Here is a 14,895-nt window from a genome sequence, read left to right on the forward strand (position 1 = left end):
CTGTACATATATAGGTAGACCCACCTTGTTCCTCTGTACATATGTAGGTAGACCCACCTTGTGGCTCTGTACATATATAGGTAGACCCACCTTGTGGCTCTGTACATATATAGGTAGGACCAACCTTGTGGCTCTGTACATATATAGGTAGACCCACCTTGTTCCTCTGTACATATGTAGGTAGACCCACCTTGTGGCTCTGTACATATATAGGTAGACCCACCTTGTGGCTCTGTACATATATAGGTAGGACCCACCACATGACTCTGTACATATATAGGTAGAACCCACCTTGTGGCTCTGTACATATATAGGTAGACCCACCTTGTGGCTCTGTACATATATAGGTAGGACCAACCTTGTGGCTCTGTACATATATAGGTAGACCCACCTTGTTCCTCTGTACATATGTAGGTAGACCCACCTTGTGGCTCTGTACATATATAGGTAGACCCACCTTGTGGCTCTGTACATATATAGGTAGGACCCACCATGTGGCTCTGTACATATATAGGTAGGACCCACCACATGACTCTGTACATATATAGGTAGGACCCACCTTGTGGCTCTGTACATATATAGGTAGACCCACCTTGTGGCTCTGTACATATATAGGTAGACCCACCTTGTGGCTCTGTACATATATAGGTAGGACCCACCTTGTGGCTATGTACATATATAGGTAGGACCCACCTTGTTCGTATCTCTGTAGAGCGGCCAGCTGATTCCTGACACGAAGACTTTTCTGTAGGATGCTGATCTCTTCCTTTAGTTGTTCTTTGTTTAACAGCACATCCACCTGTATACAAATCAGATAGTCACTTAAAAATGAATCATCTCTTATGTCAAGACTCACCTAGAAATATGAATTGACAGAGCAAAACTGAAGCAGTAAAATAGGAAATAATATCCCAAAATACTTGAATCAATCATTTTCATCAAAACCTGTCACAACAAAAAGGAAGAAATCTAGAAATGTCCGTAAGACATAAGTGCTGTCGTCTACATATATATATCAAAACAGGAATGGATAGAACAAGACAGAAAATGGGTAAAACTGTCCCCTAAATATTTCATGACAGGGCATATTAGGAAACAACTAGAACACTGACACGTCAGAAAGGGCCCCGCTATGTGTCTGACGTGCTTAAGTGGAAAAGTAGTATTTTGACAACGAATTCTTCCGTGTTAGCTATATGTTGCTAATAAATAATTAATGTCAACATTAATTGGGAAACCGATGATGGTACATTATTATAATTCTTTGGAAAAAGTCTTCCAAGTATTTAACTTGAATCCTGATTCCAAGCTAACATTACATTAAGAGCATACAATTAACTCAAATACCCCTTTTAAACAAGGTAAACCTCATAGTTTGCTGAAGAAACACATAACAAATGTGAAAGGAAGGGAATAAAGGTCTTGCTCAAATATTTTAATCATGTAAAAGTGCATTAAGCAGTCAAAACTTTGGTGAGTTGACTTCTTGTTTAATTCTGAACAACTCTGCTTCATTATAAATGTTGTAGCAAAATGTTCATGAGAAAATAATTTTTTTAAATTTGACCTTGACCTTTGACTTAGTAACCTTGGCCCATGACCTTACCTTTGGACAGTCAACTCCTTGTTTAATTCTGAACAACTTTGCATCATAATGTTATAACAAAATGTTTATCAGTTAAGAGCAACAACATTGTGATTTTTTTAAATGTTAAAATCCAAGATGGCCGATTTTTTAATTTAATTTCAGCCTGAAAAATTACCAAGCAGATCTAGGATGGATGGGGAATCATCATGTAAAATATGGGGAAAATACTCCACTCCCTTCCATCATTAATGTGCAAAAGAAAAAAAACGGACAGACGGACGGACGGACAGACAGACAGACAGACAGACAGACAGACGGACGGACGGACAGACAGACAGACAGACAGACAGACAGACGGACGGACGGACGGACGGACGGACGGACAACCTGATTACTATAGGGCACCCGCATCTCGATGCGGGGCCCTAACTAGATATGTTTCTAAGACATGAATGACTGTGCCATCATATGAATCTGAATGTGACAGTTTGGATGGAACAGACTACATGCTCCAAAACATTGCAAAGAATGTGCAGAACATGAAAACATTGCTCTCACTTTTGCATTTTTTCTTCAGGAGTTGACTGAGAAACAAGAAATGATTTAATACCAGGCATTAAATTATTTGATAATGATTTAGACATTAATATGCGAAATCTAAACCTGGTGTTTCACACATCTGACCGACCTGGTACTGTAGGATGAGTGCCCACAACACGTGAAGTGTCTTCTCACGGTGGCCGTCAACAATGTCCTTTGTGGTTATCTTCTTCTCTGTAAACAGAACCGTGTGGATAGGAATTAGGAAAGATCAGCTTTGTTTCGTGGCTTCTAATTTTTTTGTCATTTTAAAACAAATTCATGAAGATTAATATTCACGACCTCAAAATTCAATGGAAATTCCTATGATGTTGAAGATATTCATTTGCAGGGCTTTTTCTCACTGCTGTGGGAATGGAGCCTTTGGCTTTGAATTTGGGAAAATGGAGTGCAAAAACCAAGATTTGGGAAAATTATGAAATATGAAATAAAGCATAACAATTAAGATTTTTTTTATTTCTAGTGTAGTTTATATACTTATTTTAAGCCAATTCACAAATACATAAAGTCTTAACCAACTAAGTGCATGCTTTATTTTTGTATAGTTTTCAAGAAACTTTGATTTTGGGAAATTTAAGGGTTGAATTGGGGAAAATTTAGAGGTATTGCCATGGGGAATGGGGCCTATTTTCGGCCCCAAATCATGCTGAAAAAAACCCAGATATGTGAAGATGAACTTACGTGAATTTATTTGGATCATGAAATTCACAAAAATTAATCACACATGAAAGAAAGTTGCAAAAAATATCAAAATTTCTTGTACCAATTTGCAAAAAAATGAACAAAAGATGGTTCAAATATACAAGGAATTTACATTGTTAAACTTGAAATACAAAATCATGTTAGCATGCAACAGTAAAATGTATTTGATGCCATAAGTAAACCAGCTAATACTCTATATAAGTTTATGTTTTTACTCAAAATATTACATCAAATTGTATCTTATAAACATTTCATAAAATCAGTGTTACCCAATGGAAAATAAAATTGTTTTGATATATTGTGCTTTGAACATAAGTTTCGATGACAGTCTCACCTTTGCCAAACGTCACACCTTGAGCACTCAGTGCCTTGAATACTACCTCCATGTTGTGAACCTTTTGGAGTCGGCTGATGGCTGGAGCTCGCAGAGACTTAGACAAGTCCCAGCGATTTATCAACAGCTCCAGGACACGCCTGTCAACAAAATGAACAAGTTAAGATAATCCCATTCTTGGTCGGACTAATTACTACTAATTCAAATTACCAATATTTTCTGTAACAACAGAAATTTTCATGATTCCTGAATTTAACAATTTTTGCTTTTCTACTTGAAATTTAGTGTTTTATCAAAACAGTGGGAATGGATATTAAACAGATGACTAATATTACCATCTTTACCAAAACTATTCATGCTTAAATTTTGAAACGTACGCTGATGATGTTTGGTTACTTCCTAAATGTAAGATTAGAAAGTTTCTAATTAGCATTTGTTAAATGACTTAAAATTAAGAAAATGTCACTAGTTCTTGTTCCCGATAGCTTGGGGTCTTACGTTAGCCTGACACCATCACGGAGGTCCGTAGCCAGATTGGAGACAGCGTAGTCAAACTCATCCATGGAGGTCTGTTGATGCGTGACAATGTAACCAAGGTAACCAAGATGTTTTGTGACGTCACCTTCTCCACTGAGGTAGTTCCGTGAAAACTCGATCAGCATTGCTTTCATTGACTGGAACAGATATATGCAAATGGATTTATCGGCTAGTGTATGAAGTGATTTTTTCTGTCATATGATAAAGTTTAATTAATTTCATTTTAGGACTGCTGTTTCAGTCAAGCAGCTTGTTTAACTGGCTATTCATCAACAAAAAAGGCGTATTGAATGATTTTGTGCTTCCATATGGTACAATATGGTGTGCTGTATTTACTTTGATCAGAGAAATATTCCATTGAAAATTCATTGCCTCCCGAGCCAGCATTCATATCTTGTTTAACTATTTTATTACAACAGTAATGAAGCTTACAGTGAGCTTTATAAATTACTTCTTGCATGTTTAATTTCCATTAATATTATACCCTAATACAGGGGTTTTGAGGTACCAAAACAACAGGGTAAAATACAATTTAATGCCTATTAGTCCCACCTTTAATATGGTAATAGCGATGGCACAAAATCAACATAAAATATGATATCAAAATCACCAGAAGGTTGGACAGATCAACTGTTAATGGTACTTTACCCACGTCGTGTAGATATCTTGAAACAGAGGTACCTATTTAGATATGGCTAATTGTTGAGAATATTTTATAAATCCTCAATGATCAGAGATGCAATCTCCCTAAACACACATGTAGTCACCTCACACAGCCGTCTCTTCTAGCTCTCCCCCATGTCTATCATCTGATATAGTAACAGGGAGTTCACCGCTATAGTAAAAAAATTAACAGGAATGGGCAGACAGCTGGCAGTATCATTTGGAGACAATACCCTTTTAAAATTTAAAGCAATTCTAACTGAGAAGTAAATTCTGACCTTAAACTCAGAGTCTTTACAGAAGAGACATGGATCGTGGTTGATGAGTCTGCGAGATTTTGCTTGGTCCAAAAAGAAGATCAACATGAAAAATTTCTTCAACAGGTGTTGGGCAATTGCCTCTGCATAACCTAAGGATGAAAAAAAACCTCTTGTCAAATCATTTTCTTTCTCCCCTCCCCCCTTTTTTCATTTGTTCTTCTAAGAATCTAATGCTTTTTGTATAAATCTAAAATAAGGTGATGCATTTGAATATTTGTTATTTTACTTAAAAACTAGTATTCCTTAACAGATTTAGTACAAATTAACCACCTCACCCACAGGAAAAATAAGAAATTCTTTATCTATAGTTATTAACTCCAGTATCTGGACATTTTTTAGTTTATATATATATATATATATATATATATATATATATAATATCCCCTAGACAGTAAAGTTTGGACATGATATGGAATTAGTGAACACTTAGAAAACTCAAACTTTCATTTTCAGGAGTTTTTCAGAGACTTTCTTAAAATAAAGAACCTTTAAAAGTAAAAATTTATTTGATAATTTGTATTAAAACCAATGTGATAATAGCAATAACAGATTTCAGCCATAAAAGATTGACCAAGTGTTTATATACCTACCATCACGATACAGATGTGGCACTGTAGGGTGACAGTACTGAGCAGCGATGTCAGGATTACTGAGCAGACGGGTGACAATGAATCTGGACATGCCGATAACATCACTGTTGTTCTGCATTGGAATCATTTCCCCATAGACTGTCTGTAACAATTATAAAGCAGGACAAATAATCTTACCAGGCCACAACTTATCAGTATTAGTTCCTATACAATCAAGCACTTAGCACCTAGATATGTAAATCTGTTAAAGGTTTAAAATGATGTCACAGGAGTATGGATATATCTGAGACTCTGGAAATGGCACTGAAACCTCTAACAAACTTGTTTATAAAACATAACATATATGTTCACATATTTCTAAATAATCAAGTACGAGTAGACTTATTAGTAAAATTTCATCTTTTTCATTAAAATGACATGAGATCATGTCAAGAAAGAGAAAACATAGGTAATTGTCAAAGTGAAAAATGTATAAAATACCTCCAAACCAATTCTTAGCCACAGCGGATTGAAGGAAAGTATCATGTCAAGAATGTTTTGTTTCATACCTACAACACAAAATATTTAAATAAATCATTGACTTTAATTGGGACTAATTGAATCATGGTACAAATATTATAAATAGGCTGTTTAACATCCAATCATCATGTAATTATCAGCATTAAAAACTCCACTTTGCATGATTACAAAAAAGCATATGGCAAAGTTGATTTATCAGGGTATTGACTATGAAAAACTTTCCACATCACATTAGTCTTCTGATAATATTCTGTTTTTGCATATTACAGAGTTATCTGTCCTTTTGGGTAGGTGTCAATTATGAAGTCATCCTTTTGTGTTGTTTTTGCTACAAAACAGAATGTGCTTGCAAACACATTACGACACAATCAATACCTACCCAATTGGCATATTATGCAAATACGGAACTGGTACATACCAAGATCAGCATGGACTTTCTTGTCCTTACGGACGACCAATCGGAGACTTTCAATTTCTGCCTCAAGCTTCTGAATCACATGAACAATCTCCTTTGTCTGAAATAGATTACAAGCGCTGCGACGAAGCTGATTAAGTCGTCGCCTGGCAGTGTAAGCCCGTATAGACAGCACCTCCTTACTTGGTGCCAGTTTGACACTTGTGCGACTTGCTTCTACACTCAGGGCACCTGCATCAACTGAAGTAAGAAATTATTTGTGAGTATTACTGAACTAATTAGTAACATAACCAATCAGGATGCACTTCATTCAGCTATTGTTTTTGGTGCTCGGATATAAAAATGCTATGGTGTTTCATATCATATTAAACATGTTTGTATCAAAATTTTTGAGAAGTAAATATCATAATACTGTTCATACCATGATGAATGGCTTCATTGAACACATATGGGGGAACTATTTCACAAACAATGAATGTTTGAGGGCCTGTATCGCTCACCTGGTTTTTTTTTAGTAATTATCACAAAGACTGACAATCATTAGAAAAATTAGCAAAATTGACTCCCAAAGTTTAATTTTGAATCACAACCTTAAAATGATGCTATTGATACCATACAAATATGCTATCCAATACATAGGTTCAGAGACAAAGTAATATATATGAAAATAGTAGCCTAATTGACCTTTTGACCCCGCATCTACTGCCGTCTAAGGCCCCGGGGATCAGCCCTATCATTTGTACAATTTCATATTCCAACCCTGTAAGGATGCTACCATTGCATTATGAGTTCTCTTCCATGCTTAGGTGCAGAGAAGAAGTCGTTTATATGGAAATAGCTAAATTGACCCCTTTTGACCCCACCCTTCAGGCCCCCGGGGGGTCAGCCCCTTCATTTGCAAAATTTTGAATCCAAACCCTTTAAGGATGTAACCATTGCATTATGAGCGTAATCCCATGTTAAGTTGCAGAGAAGAAGTCATTTATATGGAAATTGACCACTTTTGACCACGCCCCTCAGGCCCCCCGGGGGGTCAGTCCTATCATTTGTACAATTTGGAATACCCACCCTATAAGGATGCTACCATTGCATTATGGGTGCTATCCCATGCTTAGTTGCAGACAAGAAGTCATTTATATGGAAATAGCCAAATTGACCCCTTTTGACCCCACCCTTCAGGCCCCCGGGGGGTCAGCCCCATCATTTGTACAATTTTGAATCCCCACCCTATAACGATTCTACCATTGCATTATGAGTGCTGTCTCATGCTTGGTTTCAGAGAAGAAGTCGTTTATATGGAAATAGCCAAATTGACCCCTTTTGACCCCGCCCCTCAGGCCCCCCGGGGGTCAGCCCTATCATTTGTACAATTTTTAATCCCCACCCTATAACGATACTACCATTGCATTATGAGTGCTATCTCATGCTTGGTTTCAGAGAAGTCGTTTATATGGAAATAGCCAAATTGACCCCTTTTGACCCCGCCCCTCAGGCCCCCGGGGGGTCAGCCCCATCATTTGTACAATTTTGAATCCCCACCCTATAAGGATGCTACCATTGCATTATGGGTGCTATCCCATGCTTGGTTTCAGAGAAGAAGTCGTTTATATGGAAATAGCCAAATTGACCCCTTTTGACCCCGCCCCTCAGGCCCCCGGGGGGTCAGCCCCCTTTTTTTTTTTTTACAATTTTGAATCCCCACCCTATAAGGATGCTACCATTGCATTATGGGTGCTATCCCATGCTTAGTTTCAGAGAAGAAGTCGTTTATATGGAAATAGCCAAATTGACCCCTTTTGACCCCGCCCCTCAGGCCCCCGGGGGGTCAGCCCCATCATTTGTACAATTTTGAATCCCCACCCAATAAGGATGCTACCATTGCATTATGGGTGCTATCCCATGCTTGGTTTCAGAGAAGAAGTCGTTTATATGGAAATAGCCAAATTGACCCCTTTTGGCCCCGCCCCTCAGGCCCCTGGGGGGTCAGCCCCATCATTTGTACAATTTTGAATCCCCACCCTATAAGGATGCTACCATTGCATTATGGGTGCTATCCCATGCTTGGTTTCAGAGAAGAAGTTGTTTATATGGAAATAGTCAAATTGACCCCTTTTGGCCCCGCCCCTCAGCCCCCTGGGGGGTCAGCCCCATCATTTGTACAATTTTGAATCCCCACCCTATAAGGATGCTACCATTGCATTATGGGTGCTATCCCATGCTTGGTTTCAGAGAAGAAGTCGTTTATATGGAAATAGTCAAATTGACCCTTTTTGGCCCCGCCCCTCAGCCCCCTGGGGGGTCAGCCTCATCATTTGTACAATTTTTAGTTAGTAGCCCATAAGGATGCTACCAGTCAAATTTTGTTGAAATCCGACCAGCGGTTATGGAGAAGAAGTCGATTGTTGACGGACGACGGACGACGGACGACGGACGACGGACGACGGACGCCGGACGCTGCGGTATCCCATAAGCTCACCTCGGTCCTTCGGACCAGGTGAACTATTTCACAAACAATGAATGTTTGAAATTCATACTGCCACCACATCATATTCTGTCTTTACAAAATACAGACTTACCTCCCTTGTTGGCAGGTATCCATTGTGAAGTCATTCTTTTAGGAGCGAAATTCATGCGGTTTTCTCAATTAAAGTATGATGTTACGCTCACAAAGACATGATGTCACAATCAATATCTACCCTCAAGAGCAGATAACTCTGTAATATACAACAGAATATAAAAGTTGGGACTGAGTGTGAGGGGAAAGGATAGGTGTGGGTAACAAGTTTGCATGCCCCAGAAATAATTTCCTCCACAAGTAGACGACATACCTTTTACTTTCTTATCACTATGCTGATATTCCTCAGCAGGAGTCAACACAAAATTGAGCCAGTGTACAAATCCACGCTCCTGTTTGTCGATCCATCTTTCATCGTAGTACATATTCTTCGAGGCAAAGGGCATTGGGTGTTTTGGCAAAGCTGTTGAAAGATAAGACAATATTTATAGATATCAACCTAAACCTTAATACCTAGACATATTTCTGTCAAAAAAAAGTGGAGGAGTTATATAATACTAATCAAAATAAATATATCATTTGGTTAAAGAATACAGGATTCTGGGAAAAGGGAGAGTTAAAAATTTGATTACTTAACATTTGAATGCAAACATTTATTACAGCTATTGCAGCATTTATCCAATATTATCTGAGATTTGTAATTCAAGTTTTCATTTATGCACTTGGTAAAAATTTTAACAACAGATAAATCAAACTTTGAATTTCAGAAAATTATAGTATTACCTGTTGGGCGTGTTTTTTTCATCAGGATGAGTTTAGTCTGGGCGAGACCCTTCACAGCACTTTTAGTTTTATTGGTAGGTTTCACAGATGTACCTGTTTGAGAAATTTAAAGAAAACAAGACTAAATTTACATTAATATCATTACTAGTCATGATCTACAGATCACAATCTTTATGGCTACTTTTACTTACATACACCAGCTAGCTAGCCACTATCGACTACTACTAATTTTACATTTGAGAATATAAGTCCATAATGAGGAAAATAGCAAAACAGAAATGGCAGGAACATGCGTAGCATAATAAAACAAGAGGCCCAGAGGGCCTGTATCGCTCACCTGGTTTTTTGTTAGTAATTATCACAAGAATCTGACAACCCTAAAGGATGCTACCGTTGCATTATAAGTGCTATACCATGCTTAGTTGCAGAGAAGAAGTCATTTATATGGAAATAGCCAAATTGACCCCTTTTGACCCCGCCCCTCATGCCCCTTGGGGGTCAGCCCTATCATTTGCACAATTTTGAATCCCCACACTATAAGGATGCTACCATTGCATAATGGGTGCTATACCATGCTTAGTTGCAGAGAAGAAGTCATTTATATGGAAATAGCCAAATTGACCCCTTTTGACCCCGCCCCTCAGGCCCCCGGGGGGTCAGCCCCATCATTTGTACAATTTTGAATCCCCACCCTATAAGGATGCTACCATTGCATAATGGGTGCTATCCCATGCTTGGTTTCAGAGAAGAAGTCGTTTATATGGAAATAGCCAAATTGACCCCTTTTGGCCCCGCCCCATCATTTGTACAATTTTCAGTTAGTAGCCCATACGGATGCTACCAGTCAAATTTTATTGAAATCCGACCAGCGATTATGGAGAAGAAGTCAATTGTTGACGGACGCCGGACGACGGACGACGGACGCTGCGGTATCCCATAAGCTCACCTCAGTCCTTTGGACCAGGTGAGCTAATGACAGCAAAGAATAACTGCACCACACGAAACATTTTTAGCTAGCAGTTATAAATATTTACCTGTTTTGGTGTCTCCTTTAGTGGTACATGCCATTTTTGGTTTGGTGGCGGCAGTGGGCTGATATGAGGTTACTTTCCCTGAGACGTCTGTTTGTATAGATGCTGTACACCTTAGCCTTTTATTACTGGCCTCAGTCACAGCTCGGTTCTCGCTGTGGGTTCGCTTCTTCACAAGCTCCTTCTTTCGGTTTGTCAGTGTTGGTTTCTCCACATTAGGATTGACAGGAGACCCTGATATAAAGGCAACATAAGGTTTTCTCTCCTGGGAACCTGTTACAATCTTCTCTGTGCTCTGTTGTTTTTCTTTTTCTGCTCCAATCCCTGCAACAGCAGACTTTAAAGACTTGGGCTTCATAGTGACTGCCTCAATATTTGGATCATTCTGGGATTTTTCTTCTTTCCCCTTTTTTAGTAGTGGAATGTTTTCAACATCCAATGGTGCCTTATCTGGATTGTCTCCGGCAAAATTTTCTGAATTAACTTCCTCCACAGGAGTGGTACATGTAGCTACAGCTTCTGTTGTCAGGCTGTCTGTTTGATTAACAGATTCAATGTCCGGGTCCTCAAGAGGTGGAAACAGACGCTTCCTCCCAATGATGCTCATGTCAAGGACTTTTGGCTTCTCCACTACATGTGTAGACCGTCTTGAATGGTCTGGGTTTGGGCTTGTTGGCAGTTGATGAGGAGTCTTTGTAAAACTACTGGTTTTATTTACACTAACATCAGTAGGTGTCTGTCCTAATGAGTGAGCAGTTGCGCTGTTCTTTAATAAAACCGAGACACATCGCTCAGGATTTTCATCTGGTAAAAGTGTATGTAATCTTGGAGAATCATTTGAATGAACTTTGTCATCAATGTCTTCTAAAATCATTTGTGAGGAGCGTTGTGTGACCTGTAGGAGTGCGTCAGATGGCTGCTGTTTGATGACAGTCAAAGTCGCCCGACGAGTAAACAGCTCTCTTGTTGGTGTATCATCAGGTAGATTACTTGGTGACTGAAAGCTTCCAGAGTCGTGTAATGATGACTCTCCAATCTCTTTTGTAAACAACTTCTTCCCTGAAGTTTGATGTTCGTGAGAAGAGTCATTCAAAGGTTTTTCTTTTGTGACTGTTGAAGAGTTAACAGCAGGAATTGATTCATCAAGGCTATCTTTACTCATTCTGTCATTGTTGTTGTTTGCAAAATCAGAGGATATTTTGTGTTGGAGCTGTACTGCTGCTGTTGGTGTGTCAAAAACAGTAAGGTTACCAGGGGACTCAAATACAGATTTCTGTGACTTGTATGCAGGAGAAACAGCTTCACCTGGTGTAGTTAACCTTTTTCCTGTTGATCTTCTTCTTTCTGCAGTTCTGACAGAATCAACCATGAATTCAGCGTTACTGTTCACTTGTAGTTCAGGTGTGTTTATGGCTTTACGGCTAATACTGGCAGATGATAGCTGTGTAGGAATTGGCGATCCAAGAATTCCACCATCGATGCTATCTTCACTTATTCTGCTGGGCACAGATGGTTTTGTACACAAATTCTCTTTGGTCCCCTTTCTTGCTTTCTTCACCATGGGAACATCATTGGATTTCCTGTCTATTTTTGTAGATTTAATAACCCCTTGCCTCTTCATCATACCACTTTTAGGATTGGATGATAAAGTTTTTGGTGCTACAGCAGTTTTCTTCTTAATGAATGTATCCCGACGCAGCGCTGGAGATTTGTTTGTGTTGAAGTTGGATTTCAGGACAAATGTCTCCCTTTTGTTGTCTAAAGGTTTTGGAGAAAATGCAAAATTTGGGGTTCCCAATGACATTTTAACTGTCTGCAATTGTTTTACCATAATGGAATGAGGAATTGAACTGTTCAAAATAGATTCAGGACTTGGAATGGTATTGGGGTCCTCTTGTTGGAAACTGAGCTCTAATTTCTCCTGTGTGTCGTTCAGCTCCTTCAGAAACTTGTTTGGGCTGATAAAATCTTTCACAGGTTGACCAACAGCACGAGACATTCTCTCTGGAGTTGGAAGTATGGTGGAATGAGCAGGTTGTCTACTCATAGTTGAACCAGCATCAAAAAGACTGGTATCCAGGCCCCGCTGGCTACAGAGAGAATCCTGAAGGAAACTATTTGGCGATAGGGCATCTATTTTCGGCTCTGGATCAAAACTCTGCTTTTCCTTCTCAGGGGTTTTCGCAATTCCAAGGGAAATACGATCAGGTGTGTTAAGGTTACACTGGGGAAGTTTACCTTCTTGGGTTATTGTAACACTGACAGGAGTTTGTCGCTTTTTGGAAAGGACCCTAATTGGAGTATCCAGATTTTTTGACATTCTATCAGGTGTATTCAGCTGATTCGCTTGGTCCTCAGTGTTGATGGTTTGCCTCACCACAATAACATCCTCATCACTGTTATCCAAGTACTTAGCAACTAAAGGTGACAGAGATTCCAATTCCTCCTCATAATCGTCTTTGAGTTTCTTGACAGAAGATTTACCAGGCATTTTCACTACCTTAGGAACCACAAATTCTGCAGACACAGTCGTTTCCTCAGCTGGTTTGATAGGGGTGATGTGGCTCAGTCTGATGTTAGAATCAAGGCATTCACTCTTCTCTTCATTTGGTATCAAGGCTTGCTTTTCTTTTAGATCAAAATCACCCTGTTTCTTAGCTTGTGTCTTTTTGATTGGTGCTTTGTTTTCTCTTCCCTTGGACAGTCTTCTGGTTCCATCGCCACTCCTTCTTGCTCCTTTTGTTGGGCTGTAAGATTTGGCAATGTTGGCAAGGTTGGGTGTCTGTATGATAGCAAATGGTTTCTTTGTAGCTCTGCCTAACAAGCCTTTCCTCTGAAAAAAAAAGGAAAATTATTATGTTATTGAAAAGAGAACACACTATAAAACTTTTTACATCTATAGATGTTAACATTTGTCTTTGTGGGAGTCTGAGTATGCTACATGGTCCTGACTTGTACACCACACATGCAATACTGACAGATCTAATAGAATTTTATAAAGATCCCAATCATTCAAATTAAGAATTTGGCTTTCTACTTATATAAGTATGTATGACACCATTAATAATGATAGTCTATTCACTGACTTGTCAATGCATTTGTTTTGGCTGAGAGAACTTTCTGTCAGCCATCATGATCATTTAATAGATTATATGTACACTTGAAACTTTTGAACAAGGAATTAAATATACAAAACAATGGTGAATTAATTCATGTACCATGTGATACCTGATAATGTTTGTGCGGTACTAGTATCTCCACAGGTGATGGAATGTAAGTCTTTGTTATCTTCCTGCTGAAATGACTTAAGTGCTGGATATCATCTTTCAGCATCATTCCATTACCAAAATACCATGAGAAACAATAGTCCCGCAAACACATGATCAGGTATCATCATGTGGTGAATTAGTCCCAATACATGACATTAATGTCTGATATAGTACTGTAAACATGGACATTTTCCGCAGGTGGTTGATATCGCGATTTCCTTCAGTAAACTATATGTGTGGGGGTTATTTTTGCGATGTAATGACATTTGCGTAAATTATAAAAATCTTCTATTATGGCCCTTTCCAGTAGAAACTGTTCTCATATAGTGTTGTCTGGGGAGGTATAGTCCCCGAGTCGAAGAACTGTCCCCGAAGGGCCACAATAAATTTAGTATGTCACATGATATTCATTATAATGTCATATGGGTTGCATGTTCTTTCCTGGGGGAACATACAGTTACTTTGATACTATAGACTAGTTCCAGTAGTCAGGTATAGTCTTCCGTATTCAATAAGGACATGGAACTGTTGCAAAATAGACCATTGCTGTTATCCAATTGCATTCCTAGTAATTATCATGTGATAGTCTGACCAATTTGACCTGTCCTTTTGTACATACCTGACGTGCAGCAACCCATGAATAATTGGACATGAGAGAGGCTATCAGTCTTTTGTTTTCTGATGGTTTGACGGGGATAGTTTAATTATCAGTCTTTTGTTCAAAAAGGTTCAAGGTATTATCCATATATATCTGTTGTTTGTTTGCTAATGCAAAGTGTTTTCCTACGATCTGTTATTACTGTCAACATGAAATCATTGTATGTCGACGGAGATAAAAGTCTAGATTACAAAAAATAATTGTATCATAAATCGAAACATTTACAAACCAAATTAATAAATCATTCTTTCAACGTTAAATTTGGTTCCTACCTGTCATTAATTTAGTGCTTGATAAAGAAATGCAATAAATCGGAAGGTGTTTCTAATCCGCCTTTGATTTAATTTGTCATGAAGTTTATAAAATATTGT

General features: G+C 38.6%; 1 protein-coding gene across 1 annotated transcript in view; it reads right to left on the reverse strand.

The window, feature by feature from the left end:
- The window catches only part of LOC138321032 (abnormal spindle-like microcephaly-associated protein homolog), a 45,901-nt gene that overhangs the window by 27,956 nt on the left and 3,050 nt on the right, over positions 1-14,895 (reverse strand). The window contains exons 2-12 of the mRNA XM_069264422.1: positions 10,601-13,430; positions 9,567-9,659; positions 9,097-9,246; positions 6,272-6,508; positions 5,815-5,882; positions 5,335-5,476; positions 4,703-4,833; positions 3,723-3,898; positions 3,225-3,364; positions 2,277-2,362; positions 694-799 (exon numbers count right to left, since the gene is read on the reverse strand). Coding sequence (XP_069120523.1) covers positions 694-799; positions 2,277-2,362; positions 3,225-3,364; positions 3,723-3,898; positions 4,703-4,833; positions 5,335-5,476; positions 5,815-5,882; positions 6,272-6,508; positions 9,097-9,246; positions 9,567-9,659; positions 10,601-13,430 — 4,159 coding nt within the window. The remainder of the gene's footprint in view (positions 1-693; positions 800-2,276; positions 2,363-3,224; positions 3,365-3,722; positions 3,899-4,702; positions 4,834-5,334; positions 5,477-5,814; positions 5,883-6,271; positions 6,509-9,096; positions 9,247-9,566; positions 9,660-10,600; positions 13,431-14,895) is intronic.

Source organism: Argopecten irradians, chromosome 4, assembly GCF_041381155.1.
Source record: "Argopecten irradians isolate NY chromosome 4, Ai_NY, whole genome shotgun sequence".
Lineage (NCBI taxonomy): Eukaryota > Metazoa > Mollusca > Bivalvia > Pectinida > Pectinidae > Argopecten > Argopecten irradians.